We start from the raw sequence: 21460 nt of genomic DNA on the forward strand, positions 1-21460 counted from the left end.
CTTCGCTGTGCAGTTCCTAGCCAAAAAAAAAAGGTGAAATCTCAGCTAAAGGTGTACATCCCTCTACTTTTCAGCATCTGTTACCTGCAGATAAACAAGGGCTGTTGATTTTTTGAGTCTGTTGGCTGGAATGGCAACGCTGATGCTGAGGGTCAGGTGAACGTGCGCAGAGCTGAGGTGGCCCTGTGGTGCTGAACTGGTTCCAGTTCGCACCGAGCTCCAGGGTTCAGTCCTTCGCTCCTCTGCCCTCTTGGTTTGCACCAGTCTGTCTGGCTGTTTGCTACCTCCTGATTTAGCTGTATTTCTGGCTTTGCTGGCTCCCGTCATTAATTCATCCGTGGGATTGTTGCGGCAGTGCCCGCGAGAATCCGCGGTGTGGCTTTTGGGGCGCGCTCGGTAACGAATGAAGTAAAAAATCACCTGTGGGTGGGGGGGACAATGGGGTGGGTGTCCACGTGCCTTCCTCCCCTAACGGTGCCCCCCGTGTCCCCCGCAGACCGTGACGCCATGGGCAACGCGGAGAGCCAGAGCGTGGAGCAGGCCTTCTACGGGGACAAGCAGCCGGCGCTGGGCCGCAAGCACACCTCGCGCTCGCTGCGCCTCTCGGGCAAGGCCTCGCGCCGCGCCCGCCACTCCTCCTCGGGCAAGGCGGCGCACCGCGGCTCCGAGGTGAGCACGCGCTCCAGCAGCACGCCCAGCATCCCGCAGTCGCTGGCCGAGAACGGCCTGGAGCCCTTCGCCCCCGAGGCCCGCCTGGAGGACTTCGGCAGCGCCACGTGGGCGGAGCGCGTGGACATGGCGCTGCGGCCCGTCTCCTACCACACGGACTCCTCGGTGACGCCCAGCGTGGACAGCAGCACGGCGCTGACGGCCGCCTCCGTGCACAGCGTGCCCGACTCGGAGGAGAGCCGGCTCTACGGTGACGAGCCGCCCTTCCTGGCCGAGGCCGACGCGCGGGCGCTGCGCTACGCGGCCAACGGCGCCGCCTTCGCCGAGGCGGCCGCCTTCAAGAAGAAGCGCTCCAAGTCGGCCGACATCTGGCGCGAGGACAGCCTGGAGTTCTCGCTCTCCGACCTCAGCCAGGAGCACCTGACCAGCAACGAGGAGATCCTGGGCCTGGCCGAGGAGAAGGAGGCCGAGGCGGCGCGCGGCCCGGAGGCGGGCGGCAGCCCCCGGCCCCCGGCGGCCTGCCAGCGGGCCAACTCCATGAGCGACCTGTACTCCCCCAAAACCCCCGGCGCCGCCATCAACGGCGGCCCCCGCAACGCCTTCGGGGGGTACTGCCGGAGCCTGGTGTCCGACATCCCCGAGCTGGGCGGCCATAAGATGGCTTCGGCGGCCGCCGAGGACGCGCCCTCCTCCTACAGCAACTACAACACGCTGCCCTGCAGGAAGTCCCACTGCCTCTCCGAAGGCGCCTCCAACCCCCAGATGAGCCACAGCAGCAGCATGCAAGGCAGAAGGGCGAAAACCACCCAGGTAAGGCGGTTTTCTCCCGTGGTTCGGCGTTTGCTGGGCTGGGTTGATAAAATGAAGGTTTTCCGGGTTCTCCCCGGCTGTGTTTTCCTTCGACATCCCCTTTCCAAGCAGAGAGCTGTTTCCAGGAGAGAGCTCAACCAGCCGGTCGCCAGAGCTGGCTCAATTCCATTGCTGTCCCTTCTTTATCTGCAGCTCTCCTTGGACCTTTTGCACTCTCCGCTGCCTCTGAGAAGGGGAAATCTGCATTTGCCAGCAGAAGATTTGCCTGCGTGTTTTGCAGTGCTGACGGTTCCTTTTTTTCCAGGGTAGCTGCCAAAACTGATCGCTCCTCTGCAGAGCTGTGTCCCCCCTTCTGCCCTCCCCGCCTTGTCACCCTCCCCTGCCTGCACTCGTGGCTGGAGGCAAAGAAAAAACCTGTCAGTGTTTCCCCTCCATGCTAAACACTGGGCTGAAATTTCACTCTTCTAATTAGCTGATGTTAGTGTCTGTGCAAAACATCTCCCCGAAACAGCGCTGGCACTGCCAGGCCTGCTGTAAGCTGAGGGATGATGGGGCATGGAGATGTGTGGAGAAGATGCTGCTTCTCTGAGCCAGGGACAGCAGAGATTCAAGAGAAGCTTTGCTGTCAGGTGCCCCTCCTGCACTCCGGACACCAGGCCTGTGATTTTGGGGCTTTCTTACACGTTTCCCTGCTTTTCCCGGTCCTGCCTGATGGAGTTCCTGCCTCAGGCTGCAGGCAGTGGTTGTGCTGGCAGTTCAGTGGCAGATGACTGGTAGAGAGGGGCAGAAAGTAGTTCCAAACCCTGACTCGTGCTGGGATGGGGCTGCTCAGGGACTCCCTGGCCATGCTTGGTCTGTGGAGATGGGCTGCTGCTAAATATAAATCTGACATGCTGAAGCAGATGCTGCAGCGTCCCAAAACAGCAGCTTTGTTCTTCCAAGTCAGCTCTTTGCTCTCGGAGGTGAAAAGCCTTTGGTGTGCCAGGGCAGGATAAAAACCTAGAGAACAAGAAGAAGGGGAAAAAAAAAGGGTTTTGGCAGCCTTGGACCTAACAGCTTTCCTGAAGATTGTTGGGTGCAGCCTGCTTTCCAAGGGTATTTAAGGAAAAAGAGAATAGAGTCGGTGATGAACAGCCAAGCGTTTGTTTTTCTTCTTGGTGCCTATGCTGGCATTCAGAAGATTCCTCTGAGGCATGTAGTGAAAGTCTGGAATTTAAGTAGTATTTTTGTGAGGCCTCAGCCATACCCAGGGAAATTATTTCGTGGGGCTGGTTTCACTAGATGGATCTCCCGAGACAGGAGATGATGGCTGTAAGGAGTCTTAGCAGTGATTATTACCATGGATAAATTCAACAAAATTAAAGCTTTGCAAAGGTCAAAATTCCTCCTCCCAAGTCTTTAATCCCAGCAGCATCCTGTAAGTATAAGATAGTTGTCAGAAATGAAGTCATGTCAGCCCCAGCCTAGCCTGAGCAAGCTTAGGGAAATGACTGCCATTATGTGTTTGAAAAGGCAGAAATGAAGTCCAAATTTGCACACAAAGTGAGAGGAGTCCCTGGTGAGCCTGATGAGGTGGCTTTGGATGGGGTGAGGGAGGTGACCAGTCTGTGCCTGCAGCAGCTCCCCAGTCAGCAGCGCCTCCACTTTGCTCCTCTTTCCTTGGCGCTGCTGATGTGGAGTGTGCTGGGAGCTAAGGCTGTGTCACTGCCCTGCTCTTACTGTGCTCCTGGGCACTGTTCTGGCCTGTGCCAGCTGGCACCGGGCACCTTTGGGGCAGTTTTGTTTCCCTCTGCCCTCCCAGTCTTTCAGCACTTTTATCTTTACACCCTTGATGCCCCCATTGCCCCAGGGCCTGCCATGTGTGTGCTCCTGCTGGAAAACACTTCCTGCTGTACATGTGTGTTTTGACCAGCCTTTTAAACTGCTTCCCCCATCCCAATACCACAAAATAATTGTTGTGTCTTAGGGCCACGAGGCCACCACACAAAGGTGACCCAGGGCCAAGTGCAATGGGGTGTTGGACACAGATTTCCCTCTTGGCCTCCGGGCCAGTGAGGTGTCACTGCTCCGTGGAGTCACCTAATGGGTTCTCCTAGCCAGGAGTGAAGTTTGTGCCCAGATCCCTGTTGTCAGTCCTCACAAGACTTTGGGGTTGTGTTTTCCAGTGGTTTGGAGGTTTTTTCCCCAGTTTTTGGAAAGCTGTAGCTGGGATATCTGCCTGTTTCTTTAGCCTCAGCTGCCCTGGTGCTAGAAGTGCTGGAAGGGCCTGATGATCCCTGGTGGGTGTCTCTCGGCTGGTTTGGTTCCTGAAGAGGGGTGAGTCTGAGAGCACAGCCATGGCCTTGTGCCCTGCTGTTTGGTTCCCAAGTCCAGCCATCGTTCCATTGCGTGCTCAGCTGCATTCATAGCACCATCATGCTTTCTGTAAGTTACATTTGCTGCAGCTCCTCACTAGCTGTGCTCGCTGGGCTGTCCTGGAAAAATGCGTCCCAGAAGGAAGGTGACAGAATCATGGCTGCACATGTTGTGTTCCAATGCCTTATCCGTGGTTTCTTTGCAAGTGTGTGGTTTACATTAAAGTGAAAAACCCAACACACCAAAACCAGGGAGGAAAATCTCTCCCTGTCCAAATTTAAGCCTTCATTTGAAGGGTGGGAGTCCCTCTCCAGTAATGGGAGGGAGCTTTTTGCCATGGAGAGACAGTTCTATTCAATATGCACAAGTGATTAGTGCTCCCAGGGTGGCTCTGGGGCACCCACGCAGCAGCTCTGCTTTTCCCAGCACTGTGCCATTAAGGGCTCAGCTCTGCCGAGCCAGGCTTCCCGGGGAGCTCTGCTGGGATCGCTTTGGCTTTCCGAGCTGAGGTGGCGTAGGTGGAAAGGCCTTAATTGGCTGCCATTTGCACCCATTTTCCTGGAAGGGAGGAAGCACACGGCTTGGATACAGCTTGTTCTGACTGTGGGCTGTGAGATCCCCAGGACCCTGCAGCCTGTTTTGTGGCATCCAGATTTTCTTTAGCGGCCCTCTTGTGTCCTGGGGCAGCTAAACATCTGCCTGCAGGAGACTCCCTCCTCCTCCCTCCTCTTCCTCCTCCTGGTAGATGTTCAGGAACAAACGTACTCCCCCTTGCCTGCTGTTATGAGCCCTGATTGACATTTCAGGGAGGGAATTTCCCAGAGCAACTGTGGCTGCCCCTGGATCCCTGGAGGTGTCCAAGGCAACGTTGGATAGAGCTTGGACCAACCTGGGACAGGGGAAGGTGTCCCTGCCCATGGCAGGGGGTGGAATGGGATGGGATTTAAGGCCCCCTCCCAACCCAACCCTTCTGTGATTCTGTGAACTAAGGGATGAAAACCTTGAGGAGTGGTTTTGTGCCCCTTCCAAGCCTGTCTTGCCACCTCCTTATTCTGTATTCCTTGTGAAGCTGAGTGGGGGGGAAGCAACAAACTTCCTGCCTGACTCACTTGGAAGCCTCAGAGCCAGCCCCAGGCCATGTCCTTGGCGTGTTAAATCCCCCTTTGTCCAATTTTCACATTTATTGCTATTTTTAGGCCTCTCTAGGTAGCCTGCAGGAATTTGGGATCTCAAACCTTAAAAAAAAAAAATCCAACATAAAAATTTTTGCAGAATATGCAGGAGTTGAAGCTAAGTGGGTTTGTGGGAATTAGATCAGGACGTGCAGAGAAACCAGTCTAAAATGAGACAATCTTTCCAGTTGATACTATTTTTTTTACTGTCTCAGGGAATTTTGTAACTGGTTACAGTGTTCCATTATGTTCTGTAAGATGGCTAAACTCCAGAGAGCTGACACTTGCTGTTGTGTAAAGAAACTTTTTCATAAAATCATTTTGTGGCTTAGAGGATACGGCCCCAAAATGGAAGAGGGCTGCACTGGGTCAGTCCCATGGAAGCCCCATCCAGCCCAGTACCTTGTTCCCAAAAACCAGCTGCTCAGGAAAGGAAAGAGATTGAGTATAGGGTGAATTTTCCCTCAGGGCATTTCCCCCAAAGCCAGCAGGTTAGAGATTGGAGCCTTCCTGTGCAAGGAATGCATCCAAGACCATTGGGTTGACCTGTCCCCCATGGATTCTCTTCTCTGAAATCATTTTCTGCTTCTGGCTTCCCCTGCATCCTGTTCACTCTCTGCAGAGCACTTGTGGCCTTCCAGCCTGCTCTTCCAGCCCTCCTCAGCCATGGCTTTTCCAGGCAGAGCATCTCCAGCAGCTGGAGCTCTGCTCCTCTAAAGGAATGCTGCCTGGAGTCTGGAAAACATGGCTATTTCCAGCCCAGGTGTGGTTCCTAATCAGTTGGACCTCTAATCTGAGCTGTTTGCCTCCAGATGGAGTCAAGGAGGAACTACAGACAGAGCTGCAGGAATACAGTGATAATGGCTGGCACTCAGGTCGGTGGGCAGCTAAAAGCAGGGTGCTGCTGGTTGGCAGCTGCACTCTGGGGCTCGCTGATTCCAGTCTCGTTCGGACACTGGCTGTTCCCAAGGTCTCAGATGTGCCCAAGCCACGTTCCCAATGCCCAAAAGCCGGGAGTGAGACTGGCTCAGCTGGATCCCACTGAGGAGCAGGGCTAAGCTGGTCACCCTGCTGAGCCTCCAGGCAAACCACCCGGACAAACCAAATAGCTCTGCCTTCAGCGCCGGGCCCCAGGGCAAGGAAGGGCTGGGAACGGGCTGGGGGAAACAGAAACCACTCGTTTTTGGGGCAGCCCAGGCTTGCAGAAGGGCAAACTGCTCGGGAGTGCCCATCTTGGGTCCTCCTGTGGCAGCTCAGAATGGCCACAGCCCGTGGATGCCTGGATCAAACGAGCTGTTTATAGCCTGGCTGACTGGAAGTGGATTCGGTGAGGAAGGCTGGAACGGAGAGCTTCAGAGCCAGACTCAGAGGTCTCTGCTGCCCTGTCACCCAGATGGAGGAGATTAGATCAGGTATTTCCTAGTCGGGATAGTTAAAAGCAAATAGTCACTCCCTTCAGAGCACGCAGCTCTGCCCCAGTGTTGTCAGGGAAAGGAGCATGTGAAAATTGGTGTTTTGGTCTTCACTGGCAAATATTTTGATACTTTTTCAAAGACCTTAATTTGTTTTTCTTCCCTCTCTCTCGGCCGGAGGCCAAGGGAAATCAAATCACCAGCCCTGATATTTGATCTAGCTCCACTCAGGCATGTTTTTTTAAACAGTAGGACTTTCTCATTCATACATCTGAAGTGTATATAACAACATTGGCAATAGCTGTATTCTCCGGGAAGCTCTACACCCTGCATGGTTTTAGTTCCAAGTATTTTGCACTTAAAAATCACAGCCAGGTTGCCCCAGCTGCTTGTTTGCTGGGCTGTGCTCCCTTACATGGATGCAATTTGCAGGAGTGCTCCTTCCCAGTGAAGTGCTCCGTTGAAATGCTCCTTTTCAGAGAGCTGCAGTGTGTGATGGGGTGCCTGGTTATCCTCCCTGATGACAGGCATGATTGCCCTGCTTCCTGAGCCGGGTGCTTGTTCAGGTGAGCTCCTCCCAGCTGATGTGTTTGGGTTTCAAGCTGCTGTTCCAGCAGCTGTCCCCCGCTTCTACCCTCTCTGTTGTATTTCTCAGGAGGAATTGCCTCTTCTTGGCTTCAGCAAACAAAAAGTAACCCAACCCTGTATTTTAATTTAACTGGGAGGATTTTGATGGCACGTTGCCCTTGGTTTAACTTGAGCACAGTTTGGCTGCTTTTATTAGTTTATGGTTAACTCAGCTCCTCTGGAAACTTTTAGCTGGGTGGTCCTGGGATGGAAGCAGGGTGAATTTGGGGGTTCCTCGGTGTATCCTTTAGGAACAGAGGCATTAAACCCTGCAGCACCCGAGAACTGAGGGCATGGAAAGTGGGAACTCACCTCAGATCTGTGCAGGTGTTGGGAGCTGCAGGCAGGAACCACACTGCAAGAGGGGATATGGGCTGGATTCTCCTTCATGGAATTAGGGATTTAGCACCCCTCAAAAGCCAGGGAGAGGAGCTGGCAGGGATGATTTAATTTTCCACATTTCATGTCTGACAGCTCCAGGGCTGTACTCTCCTGACTGCTGCAGGAGTCCCTGTGTGTCCATGATTTGCCTTTAGGGCACTCAAGGTAAGAAAGGCAGGTTCCTTTGGGAAGCACAGGCATGATCTTTCTGCCACATATTGGCTGAAAATATCTGGGCAATGGGTGAGCCAAAAATGCTGCCAAGCCTCCTGCCTAGAGCTGAGGTGACAGCTTAGCCCTGAGACTTTCCCAGGGATTATTGCCCAGACACCTGTGGCTGTGATTCATCCTTTCATCATAAGGCTGGCGTTTATTGCCAGGAGAAGGATCTGGAGGTCTGGGCTAGGCCCTTTCTGTCAGGAGCAAATTTGATTTCAGAGAACCATGACCCAAACCTGCTTGCTTATTAAATTACCCTGAGAAGCTTTTAATGGTACATGCGAGGGTTTGTTTATTTTATCTTTTCTAGACTTAACTTCTAAAAAATTTTGACTCTTTCAGGCACCTCAAGAGCTGCTGCCCCAGTGCAGTGAGCGCACAGAAGTAGGAATCAAACAATTTCTCCCACTCAGGTTTCATGCTTTATGATTTATCTTTGCTTCTTGATGTCACTGTGGAGAAAGGATTCAATTTGGATTTGCAGCAAGCCATACCTTGACCATCAAATGATGGCAGAGTCAGTACTGAAAAGAAAGGAAAAGCGCTTATCAGGCCAATCTTTCTCCACATAGGAGCTTCAAAGGGACAGCAGTCAGATAAAAGCATGCAAACCATCAGGCTGCTGGCCCATTTGAAATGTATTCCGCGGTGCTTGCCTCAGGAGCAGCCAGACAGGTTGTGTGCAATCACTCTTGCTGAGTGTGAGCATCTGATTGCTCTCTTGCTCAACAGGACAGGGAACAAAGGATATGCAGTGGCTTGGAGGGAGCCCCTTCCCAGGAAAACCCCCACTCAGCTGTACTTTTAATGTAATGGTTCATTCAGAACGGAGTGAGGAAGTGTTTCTATTTATGGAAGTAAGATTTTTCCTACCAAACCAGCCCCAAGTGCCCATGAATCAGCGCTGTTGGTGGGGCAGGAGAAGGTGATTCACCAGGGCCTGTCACAGTGTCTGTGGCAAGGCTGGTGGTGGGGAGTGCAGCTCCTGCAGGAGCTCTGAGTGTGCCCAGTCATGAGCCAGAGTTGGGCAAGGCTTGTGCCATCCTGTGCTCCAGCAGAGGCCAGTACCAGGTATGTTCAACATGGGGACACTTGGAACCTGTCCCAGAGCTCCTCCCCTGATTTTTGCTAGTTGAATGTAGACACTTTTCCTAAAGCAAAGAGGGGTTTTTCTGTTTATCTTAAATTTAGCTCAAATTGTTTAACAGATCAGGCTGCAGCAGACATGCAGAGGTATGAGTACCACGTGAGCATGTGCCAAAGCTACAGCACCAGGTACATTAGGCTGATGTAGCTTTTGCATTACAGGTCTGTTCCCCACTGCCTTGTTTCGCTTGTTTTGCCTGAAAGCCAGCGTTGATGTGAAGAAACAGCCCCGTATCTAAGTGGGTAGCTAATGCTTGCAGTAGCACTTCACCCGGTTGGTTCAGCAGTTCAGTTGCTCCCTGCACTTGCTGGGGCTGTGATAGCTCATTCCACTTGGTTGCACTGGGATGCTCCTGGCACGTGGCCTTGTTGGTGACAATGGCTCCATTCAGCCCTGCTGTGGTCCTCGTTCCAGGGCTGATCTCTGTGGCACTGGGCATCCCCCCTCTCCCTCCTGTTTCCCTTCAGGACTGTGTGCTCAGCCTCCTTTCACAGCCCCTGGGCACCTCAGGGACACCCATGGTGCTGCTCCCCCAAGCCCTTGGGCCGTGCCAGGGCTCCCAGATCCCAGTGGGAGCCCTGCTGCTGCTTCCCACATCTCCCCACCCAGCACAGTCCCAGAGCCCCTTCAGTTCCCTTCCTCAGCCCCTGCTCTGCACGTGCCTTTCTCCCTGCTGTCCACGGGGTGACCTTCAGTCGAGCCTCTGCTCACCAACCCCTGCTGTGGTTTGTTCCTGGCCTGGGACAGTTCCCCCCTCATTCCCAGCAGATTTCTGTGGGATGGCAGCATTAAAGCTTTGTGCTTGGTGCAGAGCCCCGAGCCGAGCGTGTTCTGTGCAGTGCTGCGAGGCTCCTGGGCTTTCCCTCCCCACTGATGGCAACGAGCTGCCCTTGCAGCGGCAGCTCAGAAGCAGAGACCTCTGAGAATGCCCTGAACCCTCCTAAGCCTGGCCCTGAACCCTGCTAACCCCATCCCTGATCTCCTCTCAGGGCACACGAGGCTCCCTCCACACCACATTTGATAACTCAGGAGCAGAGCAGTGCTGGCAGCTCTGGGCTCTGAACTGCTCCCACCTTTGTCTGCTCAGACCCTCCTCCTGCCAAAGGCCTTCAGTGGGCTGCCCACAAGCCTTTGATAAGGGCTGTTGAGGAGTGGAAAGGGGAGTGCAGGGAGCAGAGGGAGATTAGGAGCAGGGCTGTAGCATTACACTGAAAAGATCTTTTGAGCAGTGCAGCCTGTCACTTGCATTATGGTAAAGACTATAGAGATCTTTGCAAAATGTGCTACAGTTTAGCCTTATGAGCAAGAAAAACAAATATATTTACTCTGGGTTCTCCATCCTTGAGTTTTTTTAGAAATTACTTGTTTTTATAAGCTGATGTGCTCACACATTAGTTACAGAGTATAAGCCCCATTTATTGACAGGGAAACTGTGGCAGTTAAAACAAAGTCTCACCAAGGTCATCTGAACAGGCTGTAGCCTTACAAATCCTATCTCCCTCAAGTTTGTGGTCTGTTCTAGTAGTTCTTTGTTTTCTTGAATCAACTAATTTTAACTAGAGCATGAGATGTGCTTCCTAAAAGTTGCATTGGCTAAGATTTTGGAACTAGCTGTGTACTTTTTGTAGAGCATAGAATGATGGAATCACAGGATTATTTGGGTGGAAGGGACTTTAAAGTTCATCCAGTGCCACCCCTGCCCTGGGCAGGGACAGCTGCCACTGTCCCAGGCTGCTCCAAGCCCCATCCAGCCTGGCCTTGGGCACTGCCAGGGATCCAGGGGCAGCCCCAGCTGCTCTGGGCGCCTTGTGCCAGGGCCTGCCCACCCTCCCAGGGAACAATTCCTTCCCAATCTCCAGTCTGAACCTGTTGCCTGTCAGTGTGAGGGTAATTGGCTTCCCAAAACCAAGAGCATTGGAGCAGCATGATGCACATGTGGCTGTGAAAGCTGCTCTGGGTGGGGACAGGGCTGTACTTCCAGGAAACCCCGCTCAGCTCGTTCACACGTGGAGGAGCAGAGCAGCACTGGCCTGGCCAGAGCAGCCTGTCTGCATTCAATAACCAGCTGGACAGGCAGAGCTGCGCTCAGTGAGCGGGGAAGGAAGTGCTTGTTCTTCCAGCTGGACCCCACGTGTCCCTTGGGAAGCGCTGTTTATAAAGAACGGGCCCATCCATTGCAAATTAGTGCCTGGAAAGTTAGTCAGCCCTTGCCCTGCCCCTCCGCTCTCCTTGCTCCGCGGGAGGATGGTTTCACACTGAGCTGATGGAGGGTTTCTTTGTTTCCACAGAGCTGCTCTTGGATACAAAGAAAACTGGTGCTTGAACCAGCATCTGGAAGCTTGTTTTCTCTCAAAATAAATACTCCATTCTGCTACCTCTTCTCAGAGACTGATCTTTTTTTTTCTTTTTTTTTTTTTTTTAACTTGTGAATCAAGAGCTAGCTGCTCTTGCAGGAGAGGTAGAGGATGAAATTCCTGTTGATTTTGGCCATATTTTTCGCTTCTTTGCATCTTCTTCGCTCAAGTGCCTAAAATATTTGTTTCTGATTACGGAGTTTGGCCTTTGTCCTCTAAAATCTGCCACAGATGCCTGCAGATACTGAGGTGGTGGTAGGCATCCCCCTGGGGGGATTAGCCTTATAGCCGGGGCCAGCTGAGTCACAGCCTTCAAAACCTCAATTCAGTGGGGTTTTCTCCTGTCTTGCTCAAATTGGCTGAATTCTTGTCTCTTCTGATCCTTGCACTGCAAGTTCTTGGGGACCAGGAAGGGTCTGTGGGATTTGGTGGGGAATATCACATGGCCCATCATTACAGTTTGTGATGAGAACAGAAATAATCTCAATGACATTAACCTGTCAGGAAGGAAAAAAAATAAGAGCCTTTTTGGTTACATAATTTTCAAAGGTCGGCCTTGGGGTGTCTGAAACGTATCTTCAGCTGTAGGTGTGAATGCACAATATCAATGTTTTCTCCTCAAAACGCGTAGGTTGGGCGCTGCTTTTCTCGACACTGCCAGTTTTTGCTACCATATGTTCTCCCTTTGCAAAACCTTTAGCACTGTTAACTTGGCTTAATGTAAACAGATGATGCTGCGTCTTAGATTCCAAATTGCCGAGGCCATGGAGGCACCACCTGGAGCGGTGCACGTGGGACTGGTCTTTCCTCACCTGTGCTGGAAGCTCTGCCTCCACCCCACCTTCTCCTCCAGCTGTTTGTCTCCAGAAGGGAGGAAACTTGCCTCTTGCCCCAAAGGCGAAGTGTGGACCCACAGGGACTCCTGCAGCAGTCGGGTGTCATTGTCAGGCTAGACGTGTCATACACACGTGACTAGGGTCTAAAAAGAGAGAAGTTTTTTATTTTGTGTGTTTTTTAGTTTATATATTTTTAACAAAGCGTGATTTTAAGTGATTAACTCCGTTACAATAACTTGTTATGTTTACTGGTGTACAGCCCCGGAGCTGTGGGATGTTAAATGTTGGAAACACAGTGAGGCTGGAGGGCAATGCATGGGGCGGCTTCACCCTTCTCTCCAAGGTGGACAGCGCCCGTTTGTCACCACGCCACCTTTTCCTCCAGTCGTTTGCCTTAGGGACGAGAGGAGACGAGGCCTTTCCATCGCTAGAAGAAACGGAGGCGTGAAAAACCGCGACGCGCCCAGGCTCTCGGCCGAGCTCTCCCCTGACCCGTGTCTCTCTCCCGAGCAGGACGTCAACGCGGGCGAGGGCAGCGAGTTCACCGACAGCGGCATCGAGGGCGCGGCCACGGACACGGAGCTGCTGTCGCGGCGCTCCAACGCCACCACGGCCAGCTACTCGCCGCCCGCCGGGCGCGCCTTCGTGGGCAGCGACAGCGGCAGCAGCTCGGCGGGCGACGGGCTGCGCCAGGGCGTCTACGAGAACTTCCGCCGCGAGCTGGAGATGAGCACGGCCAACAGCGAGCAGCTGGAGGAGGCGGGCTCGGCGCTGAGCGACGAGCAGAGCAGCGGCACCCTCAGCTCGCCCGGGCAGTCCGACATCCTGCTGAGCGCCGCGCAGGGCACCGTGCGCAAGGCCGGCGCCCTGGCCGTCAAAAACTTCCTGGTGCACAAGAAGAACAAGAAGGTGGAGTCGGCCACGCGCAGGAAGTGGAAGCACTACTGGGTGTCACTGAAAGGTACGGGCAGAGCGGGCAGGGTGTGTGCAGTGGGCACTCAGGGTGTCACTGAGAGGGGCAGGGGTGTACCCAGGTGGGCACTCTGGGTGTCACTGAGAGGGGCAGGGGTGTACCCAGATGGGCACTCTGGGTTGTCAAGCGACTCCATGAAGGCGTGATAAATACATCACGTTGGGGTCACCATTTGTCGATGTAGGGGTCCCCCTGGCACAGTTGTAATTAGCACTAACTCCATGATGCAGAAGGCTGAACCATTCCTTTGTTCTTCTATACTATCTTCATGCTATACTCTTAAGAAACCCGTAACCTCTCCCAGCCTGTCCAATACAGCTTTGACTTCTTTGGTCAACCAAGCAAAACACCACCACTCTTTGGTGATCAAATCTCCATAACACATTCCACATTTGCCTAGCAAGAGGTACAGCAAGTGGGGATAAGAATTGTTGTAATTCTTTCTCTGAGCTTTCTCCCAGCTTCTCGCAGCCTTCCCCAGGGAAATGCCTGGGAAGGCCTGTTCCTGCTCTCTGTGGCCACAGAGCTGCTGCCACACTGGGTGTCACTGAGAGGTTCACTGAGAGTGGGCAGGGATGTGTCCTGTGGGGTGGCCAGACCAGGGGCCTGGACTCCCAAGAGAAGCTGCTGTGAACTTCAGTTGACATGAGGTATAGAGAAGTGGCCCTGCTGTTCTCCAGAGGTTTTACGTGGGGGCTGCTGATGTGCTCAGTGATGGCACACGTGTAGGCACCCCAAGGCACCGCAGTGGGGTTCATGCCTTGCTTGGAGTCCTGCTGGCACCCCCCTGGGCACTGGGTATTCCCTTGAAGAAGGTGTCCATGGCTTGCTGACTGCTGAGTGAATGAATACCTGTGTACCCCTGCAGGCACACAGTTGTGGGGGGCTGTTGGTGGTGACAGTGGCTGCTCTTCACACAGGGGCTCTGCCACGCTCTGCATCCCTCTTGTACCCCTCCTTCTGCAGGAAATGCTTCATGAGTATAAATACTTGGGGTTGCAGCAGGTTTGCGGGGTGGACAGGAAGCTGTGGTTGGTCATCAAGGCTGGCATATGGCTCTGGCTGTGTCACCCACCCCGTGATGGACACCCAGCTGCCCCGCTCCCTCCTCAGCTGCCCAGGCCACACACCCTCTTCTCTCTGGAGTGTTGCAGTTTGCTGCTGGCCATGTGCTTATAAACTCATCTCCATGTGCTTCATCAGCAGGGAAATGGGGAGCCACAGCTTCGGGACTGGCCTCCCTCTCCTGTGCTGTGGCCAGGGCCAGCAGAGGCACAGCTGTGTCCCCTGCTCTAGGTGGGGTCACCCAGGAGGCTCAGTGTGGTCAAACCCTGCCCTCCCCACAGAGCTCTTCCTAAAGCACTTGTTTATCTTTCATTTGCAGCGCTATTTTAAAGCCAACAGCAAAGTTTGGAGCCAGCTCTTCCTTGGGGTGGCTGGAGAGCTGGGGAAGGGGGAGAGGAGAAGGGAGGTGAGGGGCAGCCCTGATCTCCTGGGAGGGGGCAGGAGGGTCTTGCTGTGAGGAGCTGCAAACAAAGGGCCATCTGGGAGAAGAAAGGGTCAGGATGAGCAGGGGAGTGATGTTGTTTTGAAGTGCTTTGGCTCAAGTGGAGTGTTAACTCCTTGGATTGCTGTGCCTTGATACTGGCAGTGTTTAACGGGGCTTTGAAGTCAACAGCTGCCATTGTTTGGCAGCAAATTGTTTTCTGGGAGGCTGGAGCATCCCTTTCCAGGGACACAGCAACTGTGTGCCAGCCTGTAAACAGCTGGAGATAGTGTGGGAAGGTGGGAGAGGAGGAGGCCCCTTTCTTTTTGGAATCTCCCAAATTGCACCCTTGCCCTGCATTTTGGTTTCCTTCCCTGGGAGGATGGTAAAGATTATTTTGTAACACCGAGCAGGTTGTTTGCTGGCCCCAGCTAAGTTTTTTTGACCGTCAGTCTTTCAGTAAGCACAGCTCATCCCAGCTACTTAACTCCAGTTCTTGTCTGCATCCAGTAATTAAATGGCTTGGTCTTTGCCTTGGGGGGACTGCAGCAGCAGCTGCAGAGGTGAGGCTGGGCCATGCCCGGGGGTCTGTCTGCTCCCAGGGCTGGCTCACCGCTGGCTGTCACCCTCAGGGGACCAGGATCTCGAGCCTGTGCGGTGGGGGGCCATGGACAACCCCAGATTTGTGGTTTCTTACGCTGTTTCTCATCTGAGAAAGTATTTTACTGCCCCCGACTTTCTGTTCTGGCAATCCTAGGGAGAGCAAAGCTCAGGGCTCGCAAAACAGCCCGGGGTCAGGGCTCGCTGTGCCCTCCAGCTCGTGGTGTGCCTGCCTGGCACTGAAGCCAGCAGAGCATTTGAAGGTGCTGCTCGTTGTCTCCCGCAGGCTGCACGCTGTTCTTCTACGAGACGGACGGCAGGTCTGGCATCGACCACAACAGCATCCCCAAGCACGCGGTCTGGGTGGAGAACAGCATCGTGCAGGCCGTGCCCGAGCACCCCAAGAAGGACTTTGTCTTCTGCCTCAGCAACTCCCTTGGCGACGCTTTCCTCTTCCAGGTTGGCTTTTGTGAAGTTTTTTTATGTTTCCCAGCAAGGAGGGCATCTAGCTCTGGTTGAGAGGAGTGGAAAATCCTGCTGGCTGCAGGAGGTTTGGGGCTTTCCTTTGGCAGCACTGAGCTGAACGTGATCAGTGTCAAATCTGCTGTTTTAATAACTGGCTGGACCCTCCTTGTGTAGATGGCTGGAGCAAAGAATGGAGAAGTGCTCTTGCATCCCTGTAAAAACTGGGTGGGCAGCATGCTTAGAGCACACAGCCCAAGCCAGTCACCACACAGGACATGCAGCTGGGCACTAGCAGTGCTGTGCCACTCTCTGTGACAGACCTGTGTCCAAGGAGGGTCTTGCAGGGGGGCTCCAGGGGCTAACAAGACCAGCAGCAGGTGGAAGTGCGAGGGGATTCTGGGTCTGCAGGTGCTCTCCCAGAGGGCTGGCCCTTGTTCACACACCTTGCTGCTGCCCCAGAGGAGACTGGGAGTGCTGGGATTGATTCTTTAATCAGCAAATAAAAATGTCTCCATTTCGCTGGGTGCAGTTAAAAAACCCCCAAATCCCAGGACTTACATCAAAGACCATATATTAGTTGATGTGTTTCACTTGAAAAGATTTCTGTCATTTGGTAACCTGAGTGATTTTTAGGTTGTCATCCCCTTTTTGATGTCAAGGTGGCACTAAGCAGGGTGTGACATTCTGTTATTTGCAATTGGCAGCACTTGCTGAGGTGGGTGCATTTCCTCCACTTGTGATTCAGTTTTCTTCGCCGGAGGAATCCCTTTAGTTCTCGTTCCAATTACAATGGAGTTTCTTGCCTTCTTAAACCAGAAGCTGCTCTGGGCTAGGATGTGTCCCCACATCATCACTCCTCTGCATTCCAGAAAAAACTAAAATTACACTGTGTTGTAGGTCCTTGCAGCTGTCCTTGCAAAAGGCTGGATTCTCAAACTGCTGCAAAAAGAAAAGCCCTTCTGATTCTTGGAGGGACTGAGTGTCTGACTGAAAAACCCCATCTTTTTTTCTGGACTAACTTCCCTGCCACCTCAATGGAATTTCTCCTTCTGTAGTACTGCCCTGTCCCTCTCTCCTTCACGCTTTCCCTGGGAAGGAGATGAGTGTTTTGGCACCTGGAGACCTTCCTCCTGGTGAGAGGGAATCACAGAGCCACAGAATGGCCTGGGTTGGAGGGGACCTTAAAGATCACCTTGTTCCACCCCCTGCCATGGCAGGGACACCTCCCACTGTCCCAGGCTGCTCCAAGCCCCAGTGTCAAACCTGGCCTTGGGCACTGCCAGGGATCCAGGGGCAGCTGCTCTGGGCACCCTATGCCAGGGCCTGCCCCCCCTCACAGGGAGGAATTCCTTCCCAATATCCCTCTGGCAGTGGGAAGCCATTCCCTGTGTCCTGTCCCTCCATGTCCTTACAAAGGATCCCTCTGTATTTTTCTTGTGGGCTCCCAGACCCACCCCAAAGCTTATTCCCCCAGAACCCAGTGTCTTCATGCCACAGGTAGGTTTTTGAGCAGTGAGGAAGCAGAACTGAGCCTTGTCAAGCAAAACCCAGTCATTTCTATTGCCAGAAACATCGTGTGATGCGTCCCTTCTGCCAGGGAAACCGGGGAGAAGGAGGGGATGCCCTCAGAGCAGTGGCCCTTGGCTGTCCGTGCCAGCACAGAGCTGTAGCAGGGGTTGGCAGGGAGAGGCACAGCCCTGAGGAGGCTGTTTCTGTGCTGGGCAAGGGAAAACAGGGCTGCTGGTGATCCCCCACACCCTGGGCACCTTGTGAGGAGCCTGCCCACTGTACTGCACCCAGAGCCATCCCATCCCTCCCACGCGGCTCAGGCAGCTCTGGCTGTGCCCACACAAACCCTGCACATGGCACACGTGTGTGCCAGCAGCTCACAGCAGCTTGTGACACCACGAGGGGTTTGCAGCTTGGTGGTGTGGTCCTTCCCCTCGGGAAGGGCAGCAGTTCCCATCCCTGCTCATCTGCCAGGGGGGTAAAATCCACCCCAGGCCCTTTTATCCCTCCCTCTGCCAAGGAAACCAAAAAGAAAAATGAATCTAATGGTATGCAGATAATACTTTGAAATTCAATAAGATAACAAAGGCTGTTGGGATTTTGCTTTGAATTAACAAAGCTGATCCTAAGTCCAGTGCTGATCTCTTCTGTGCTGGGGATGAGGTTTCAGCACCTGACTGTGGGCAAAGTGTCTCCTGTTATGGCAAATGATTGCTGTGCTTCCAGCAGGCATTCCTCAGCAAGGGGAGCTCCCTCTCTCCTCAGCAGTGCAGTGAGAGCTTGCTCTCATGAGTGCTAGAGCCTGGGCAGAGAGCCTGGCACTTTGAGCCACAGCCTGTGTGCAGTGCCAGCTGAAGGCAGGGGATTTGGGAGGGTGTGGTATTTTCTGAGTCCCCTGCCGTTGGGAGGAATAATTGAATCTGACTCCACGTCCTTAGAAGGCTAATTTATTATTTTATGTGCTTATATTCTGTCAAAGAAATCTACACTAAACTATACTAAAGAATAGAGAAAGGATACAGACAGAAGGCTAAAAGATAATAATGAATCTTGTGACTCTCTCCAGAGTCCGACACAGCCTGACCCTGACTGGTCATTAAGTTAAAACAATTCACATGAAACGAATGAAACAATGACCAGTTGGTAAACAATGTCCAAACCACAGCAGCAAAACACAGGAGAAGCCATCAGATAATTATTGTTTTCATTTTTCTCTGAGGCTTCTCAGCTTCCCAGGAGAAGAAATCCTGGCAAAGGGATTTTTCAGAAAATATGACGGTGACAGGAAGGAGGAGGTCAGTCCTTCTGCAGCAGATCCTGCTTCTGCTTAGGGCTTACAGCCTGAGTGAGGAAAGTGGTGTCATTGTGAGACACACCTGTGCCACCAAAGTTGGGGGAGCATCAGTGTGAAGCCCAGCTGGGCCTCTCTGGGAAGCTCTCCTTAGCTTCATCCTTGGCTGTTGGTTGTCACCTCAGCGAGGATGACCTTCCTCATCTTCTCCAGCACATGGAGAAGTCATGCTGGGCTGTCTATTAATAGATCAGGCATCATCAGAAAGTTTAATTAGAACAAGGTGGTTTGGCACCTTGCTGCTTTTCCAGCCAAATACCAGTGTGATTATTGCCACAGGCTGACACTCACAGAAAGTCCTCTGCAACCCCTGAGCTGCTGTAAAATAGAATGGAATTTAGTAAAAGGCCTAAGATTGACTTTTTATTTTGAAAATTGGGAAAAAAGAATCTGGAAAGATTCTTCTTTGTGTGTCAAAAGCCTCTAATCAGAATAGTTCTCTTACAGAAAGAAGTACTGCTCCCATGCTCCAGCCTGGTGTCTCATGGAGTGGTTTGGGCTGGAAGGGGCATTAAAGATTATCCAGTTCTGTGCCCTGCCACGGCCTGGGACACCTTCCACTATCCCAGGTTGCTCCAAGGCCTGTCCAGCCTGGAGCAAGGAGAAATGTCCCTTTTCCCAGACTGCCATATCCATGCTTGGAAGGGACAGTGCCAGGGCTGTGAAACGAGGATGAGCCTGCCTTTAATGGTAACAGGGGTGTTTTCAGAGTGCTTTGGGGCTTTCAGAAGCAGAAAGCTTGTTTGTCTGTGCACCACAAAACATACTTCTCATGGTCACATTTTCTGCCATTAATTTCCTATTGACTGCTGCATGGCAGAAAAGCTCTCCATCCTGGGATGGGCACAGCAGTGGTGCATTCCCTGCCTTAAGGAGCTGGAGTTCAGAAACCACAGTTAAATGCCAAGGTAGAAATGATGGCCAGGGAGGTAATTGCTGAGGCCTTGCTGGGAAGCACCCCCGGCTGCAAAGCACAGATAGAGGTGTAATTCCAAGTGCTGGGCGCCGAGTTGGAAACGGCCTGCTTAGGGATGATGGGGGTTTATAAGTGGATTTAAGGCTTTGAATCTGGAGATCAAAGACAGAGGAAACTCCTCGGAGTTGCAGGTGTTAATCTGCCATCAGTTTGGAGGAGGATGCTGAGTTCTTTCCCCCTGTCCCCTCGGGCAGACGTGCAGCCAGACGGAGCTGGAGAACTGGATCACGGCCATCCACTCGGCCTGCGCCACCGCCGTGGCGCGGCAGCACCACAAGGAGGACACGCTCAAGCTGCTCAAGACTGAGATCAAGAAGCTGGAGCAGAAGATCGACATGGACGAGAAGATGAAGAAAATGGGGGAAATGCAGCTGTCCTCCGTCACAGACTCCAAGAAGAAGAAGACCATACTGGATCAGGTAAGCGCAAAAGTTCTCGGGACTTGTGCTGCTCAGAGTGACCCCGAGATGCGTTAGAAAGTCTCTTTTCCCAGCCCAGCAGTCAAAGGAGGGGTCAGAACTCTTCTGGTCTCATTCTCAAGGTTGTTGTTTCTTATCTATACCATTCTATCTCCTGTCCAGCTGAGGTCCGTTCAGCAGGTCAGACAGAGGCACTCTGCCTGCCCCCGGGGCGGTGTTATCTTTTTATACTAAAAACTACGTGTACATTATTTACAGTAACTTCCCAATGCCTATCACCTATGTTAGACAGTGAGCTTCTACCTTAAACCAATCCAAAAGTGCCAGCATCACAGCAGAAGGTGGAGGCCAAGAAGAAGAAGGAGAAAGACTGGACACTCCCAGGTTCCTCCATCTCGCCTCCTGAACCCCCATTCTAAAAACCTCAAAAATCTATTTTTCACCCTGTGACAAACTATTATTCTACTCAAACTTTCAGATGAGGCTTGCAGATCCTCATATAAGGTTGGTAATTTTTTCCATGGGTCATAATCAAAGTCACAGGTTCTTGGGCTCTGTGCCAAGGTCTCTGAGCCCCCTGGCAGGGTTCAAGCAATCCAAGACAGCCAGAGCAATGTCCTGAATTCTGACAAAAAGTCCCTAGCGAGGGTTTAAGGCCTTTTAGAGGTTCTTGGGAGCTCCCTGGAGCATGTGGGAGCAGGAGACCTATGCTGGCTGCCTGAGCTGCACCGTTGCTCCACTAAGGTCCAGCATGGGCTGTCTTCTGCTGGCCTCCAGGAGATTTGGATGGCAGGAGGCTGCCGGGCCGTGGCTGGGGGATGCCTTGGGGAGCAGCTGTTCACACACCAACCAACCCTGCTGCTGCTGCTTTAAGTGTGCCAGAGGCTGCTGCTCCTGCTGGCAGCTGGGCTGAGGGAGCCATGCCTGGTTTCTGCTTGTCACAGGGGCCTGCCTTGACCTTGTGGCTGCACCCCTGGGTGCCTTCAAGTGGACAGTGTGGCTGGCTTTCAGAAGCAGAGAGCCTCAAGCAGATGTCTCTCCCGCTGCTGCAGCAGCACCTTATTTTGGGAAACTTAACATATGGCTGCTGCTCCCCTCATTTGGAGCTCTCCTGCCACGGCTGCCAAGTGTGCCTTAATGCAAAGCATGGGGGGAAGTGGCTGGGGCTGAGCTAAAGGGATTTGTACCCCCTGGAAGCCTGTGAGAAGGGGAGGAAGGGGAGGGAGAGGCTGAAGAGCTCCACTCAAAGCTGTCACTCACAGTGAGAGGGCAGAGCAGTATCTCTCTTTATGTAACTGAGTTCGTCTGGATGCTTTGAAACTGTTTCCTATAAGCTATTTTAATTATTTAAATAAGTCTTTCCATAGGCTGATTACAGTACTCTTCTACTGATCAGATTAATTATCCCCAGTGTATGGCACTTTTTCAAGCTCTGTTGTTGCTCACAGCAAAGCTGCTGCTGTGGCTGCTGATTTGGGTTGCCCTGTGCCTGGAGTTTGGTGGGGTTTGCTCTTCTGGTTCCTCAGATGCTCTTGATGCATGAAAGAAGCCTCTTAAGGGACTGCTGAGCAGAGAATCCTGGAAATACAAAGAAAATTAAAAATGAAAATTTAATCCTGTTAATTAGCATTGTATCAAAGGAGCGGTTGTCCCAGGAGGAGACTTTTGCCACGAATGTAGAAAAAGTTGTTTTCCATCT

General features: G+C 52.8%; 1 protein-coding gene across 1 annotated transcript in view; it reads left to right on the forward strand.

Moving 5' to 3' along the window:
* Nucleotides 1-507: 507 nt before the first annotated feature.
* The window catches only part of TIAM1 (TIAM Rac1 associated GEF 1), a gene marked incomplete at both ends in the record, with an annotated part of 69631 nt that continues 48678 nt past the window's right edge, over nt 508-21460 (forward strand). The window contains 4 exons of the mRNA XM_084226056.1: nt 508-1479; nt 12496-12943; nt 15328-15500; nt 19537-19761. Of these exons, the coding sequence (XP_084082182.1) occupies nt 508-1479; nt 12496-12943; nt 15328-15500; nt 19537-19761 (1818 nt within the window). The remainder of the gene's footprint in view (nt 1480-12495; nt 12944-15327; nt 15501-19536; nt 19762-21460) is intronic.

Source organism: Fringilla coelebs (genome assembly GCF_963513975.1).
Source record: "Fringilla coelebs genome assembly, chromosome: 2".
Classification (NCBI taxonomy): Eukaryota; Metazoa; Chordata; class Aves; order Passeriformes; family Fringillidae; genus Fringilla; species Fringilla coelebs.